Here is a 3,679-nt window from a genome sequence, read left to right as displayed (position 1 = left end):
CGGGGACCCTTCAGTCCGCGGGCCGACGCTCTATCCACTGAGCCAAACCGGTTTCGGCAGAATCCCAGGCTTTTAGCAATGCTTTGGCGTGAGAGAGAGCGTGTCCTCCAGCCTGCCCCTCGCGGGGGAAGGGTACCTGGAAACGGATCTTGATGACATCCAAGGGGCTGATCAGCGCCCGCGTGACGAGTCCGGACACAGACCCGGCCGCTGCCACCTCGAACTTGGAGATGCTCCTGTCATCAGCTTTGGGGTCATAGCCGACCATCCCTGCCTCTGGCCCGCACAACGTCCATCAGCTTCCAGCTACAGGCAGAACACAGGAGGAGACGCCAGGTCAGGTCTCCGGTCTCTGCTCACACGTCACCCCCTCCGAGCAGCCCTCCCTGACCAGCCGTCTGGCACGGCGCCGGCCTGGGCCGCAGCACAGGACAGAGAGAGTATCAGTGCAGGTCTGGCTCTCTGCCCTGCTTGGGTTTTAAAAGTTTAAGCACCGATTGCCAATTCCAGCTGATGTGAACCAAGCTGTCCCAGGTTGAGAACCGGGGCTGGAGGGGGTTTTCCACAGCAGCACGGTGCACATGGCATACACTGCACCACTGTTTGTAAAACCAGGTCTGACACAAACGCTTATCCACGGAGAGGCGGATAAACACACTGAGCCACTCCATACTATACAGCCATTGAAAGGAATGAACCAGCCCTAGCCGGTTTGGCTCAGTGGCTAGAGCGTCAGCCTGCGGACTGAAGGGTCCCGGGTTCGATTCTGGTCAAGGGCACATGCCTGGGTAGTGGGCTCCATCCCCAGTGTGGGCGTGCAGAAGGGAGCCAGCAGATCCATGATTCTCAGCACTGATGTTTCTCTCTGGCTCCCTCTCTGCGGAAGCCCCTGGTGTCCGCGAGGTCTGCCCAGGTGTTCGGCTGAGCTCTCCGCGGATGTGCCCGCGTGTAGACACGGGGTCTAGGGGTGCTCCCCGGGTCCGAGATGATGCCCGCGAGCTGGGCGCCCGCGTGCCCAGGTGCCCCGGGTGTGTGTGTGTGTGTGTGTGTGTGTGTGTGTGTGTATGTGTGTGCGCGCGTGTTCGTGTGCATGTGTGTGTGTGTGTGTGTGTGTGTGTGTGTGTGGCTTTGCCTCCCGCGTCCCTGAAGACGCTTCTCAGCTCAGGCACAACAACACGTGCGTGCAGCCCCCGCCCCGCGAGAATACCTGCGCATGTGTGCTCCCTCCGGGGGGCGACGGTGCAGGGGTCCGGACGGCGGCGAGACGAGGGAGGTAGAGGTCACTCGCTGCGCTCGGAGGGCACCGCCCGGCTCTACCGGCGCCGCTCTCCTTCCTCACGCCGCCGCCTTTACAGCAAAAGTCAACTGCGCCCGGCAGTGAGTGACGGGCGCCTGGGCCAATCACCGCGCAGCTTCCGACAGACTTTGGGCCAATGTTTGGACAGTCGTCCTCCGGCTAACACCGCCCACAAGGCGTCCCTGGGTAATGTAGTCCTTCGCTGCCAAGGCTTCTCCCGCCCCTGCGAGGCGCACAGCCTCCTGGGAGATGTAGTCCTGCAGAGCGCGCGTGCGCGGGTGTTGCTCTCAAGCATCGGAAGGAAGCGGTTCCGAAGTCAGGCCCCCGGAGTCGCCGCGCTGAGGACCGTGGGGCCCCATCAGCCCGCGGGCGGTGGGAGGTTAGGGGGCGCTGAACCTGACCCGCTTGGAAAAGATGGCGGGAAGCTAAGCAAAAACCGGGAGGAACAGGAGGAGGGAATAGGTGGGTTTTGAAGACCGGGAAGAGGACGGCAAAAACAGAGGTTTGTGTTTCCCCCTGGGGTTCATTGCGAGCATTTTCTCTTTATAAAACTGGACACATTACCGAAGATGTAGAAATGAAGAGGGAAATGACTCATCCCACCGCTCTCCAGCGAGTAACGTCAGCGTTTTGCAAGACAGTATTTCTTCCTGATTTTTAAATTGCATTTTTCACATTCGTGCAATCATTTGGACGCACAATTTTAAAACATCTTTTATATTATTACACACCATGTTTATATTATTACACAATATAAAACATTTCATACAGGCACAAAAGTAGAGAAAATAGCCTAATGAACCATCATGTAGTCATTACTCAACAGTTAACCAACTCAAGGTCAGTCTTGTTTCCTCTATACCTCTGCCGACTTCACCCCTCCTCTCCAACATTATTTTGAAGTAAATACTAGACATCCTATTATTTCACCAGTAAACATTTCAGAATGTATCTTTAAAAGACATCCACCAAGCTATCACCACCCCCCCCCCAAAAAAAAAAAATATTTCCTAATATCAATTAGTGTTTAAATTTTCCTGATTGGCCCATAAATGTCATTTAAAAAAATGTTTGGCCCTGACCGGTGTGGCCCAGTGGATAGAGCGTAGGCCTACGGACTGAAGGGTCCCAGGTTCGATTCAGGTCAAGGGCATGTACCTTGGTTTTGGGCACATCCCCAGTAGGGGGTGTGCAAGAGGCAGCTGATAGATGATTCTCTCTCATCGATGCTTCTAACTCTCTATCCCTCTCCCTTCCTCTTTGTAAAAAAACCAATAAAATATATTAAAAAAAAAAAAAAAAAAAAAGTGAAGGTGGTCCACAGCGAGCAGCACCTGGAGCTGAAACTTCATTTCCTGAGAAGTGTCCCCACGGTGCCCTTCGGGGGGCACTGTGTCCCGGGCATTTCTGCTGTCGCCCTGCTTGAAGACGCCTGCTTTCCCCAGCCTTCGTGCCAACCCCCGTTTTCCATTCGTTCTGTGGGCTGAGCACTGACCTCTCTTCAGCTACAGGACTCGTTGGGTCTGTTTGTCCTCCTGGCCCCGAACAAGCCCACATTTCAGAATAGGCTCCTGGTGACCGTTCAGCAGAGCCAGCAGGACTTCCACTTCCGGCTGCAGGCTGACTGCAGAGGGAGTTAGACTCGGAGGAGAGGACCACAGACCCTCCGAGCTGGAAGACTGTGGCAGGTGCCCGTTTTCCCGGGCTTACACCTGGTTCTGGTTTTTGCATATTTGAAATCCGGTCATTTCATTTTAAAGTTAAATATTCTAAGCAAATCATATCATGTGAAAAGAGAAACAGGGAAACAACGGTTCCTGTCCGGTTAGGGAAGTGAATCCTCCAGTGACCTCATCAGCATTCACCCTAACAGACCTATTAAAAGCTCCTTCGGACTTCCCCCACCTCCGCGCTCCGCTCCTCGGGGGAGTAGAGGCCCCGTGGCCTTGACAGACGGAGTTGGCCTTCACCTGCAGCTGCCCAAGGCGATGATCTCTGCCAGCAGAGGCAGGAGAATCTCCTGCTGCCTGAGTGGGTGGCCAGCCATGCCACCCGGAAGAGGCCCGAGAGCCAGGAGGGGGCTTGCTGTGGCTCTTTGGCAGGACACCGTGCCTCTGGGCTGCAGCTTCTCCTTCTGTAAAGTAAAGGGTGGAACTACAGGGAGTCCCTGCCCTGCGGCCTCTGTCCCTCCACAGGCATGTTTGCAGTGAGCATCGCGAGGGTTCTCTCATGCAGATTAGGCCCAGCTGGCGGGGCTCAGTGCTTGAGTGTCAACCAGGTCACGGTTTGATTCCCGGTCAGGGCACATGCCGGCTCCATCCCCAGTAGGGGGCGTGCAGGAGACAGCCGATGGATGATTCTCTCCCATCATTAATGTTTCTA

General features: G+C 55.6%; 1 protein-coding gene across 3 annotated transcripts in view; it reads right to left on the bottom strand.

Moving 5' to 3' along the window:
- SLC25A19 (solute carrier family 25 member 19) overlaps window positions 1-1,365 on the bottom strand; it is a 7,576-nt gene extending 6,211 nt beyond the window's left edge. The window contains exons 1-2 of one of the 3 annotated variants that reach the window (XM_084862237.1): window positions 1,208-1,365; window positions 137-306 (exon numbers count right to left, since the gene is read on the bottom strand). In XM_084862237.1, the coding sequence (XP_084718363.1) occupies window positions 137-268 (132 nt within the window). In that variant the 5' untranslated portion in view covers window positions 269-306; window positions 1,208-1,365. The remainder of the gene's footprint in view (window positions 1-136; window positions 307-1,207) is intronic. The other 2 variants (XM_084862239.1, XM_084862238.1) reach the window with 2 other exon arrangements.
- Between the last annotated feature and the right edge of the window lie 2,314 nt (window positions 1,366-3,679).

This window comes from Pipistrellus hanaki (assembly GCF_964339955.1).
Source record: "Pipistrellus hanaki genome assembly, chromosome: 16".
NCBI lineage: Eukaryota > Metazoa > Chordata > Mammalia > Chiroptera > Vespertilionidae > Pipistrellus > Pipistrellus hanaki.
The sequence above is the reverse complement of the archived record's forward strand: the minus strand, read 5'-3'. Positions and strand labels throughout refer to the sequence as shown.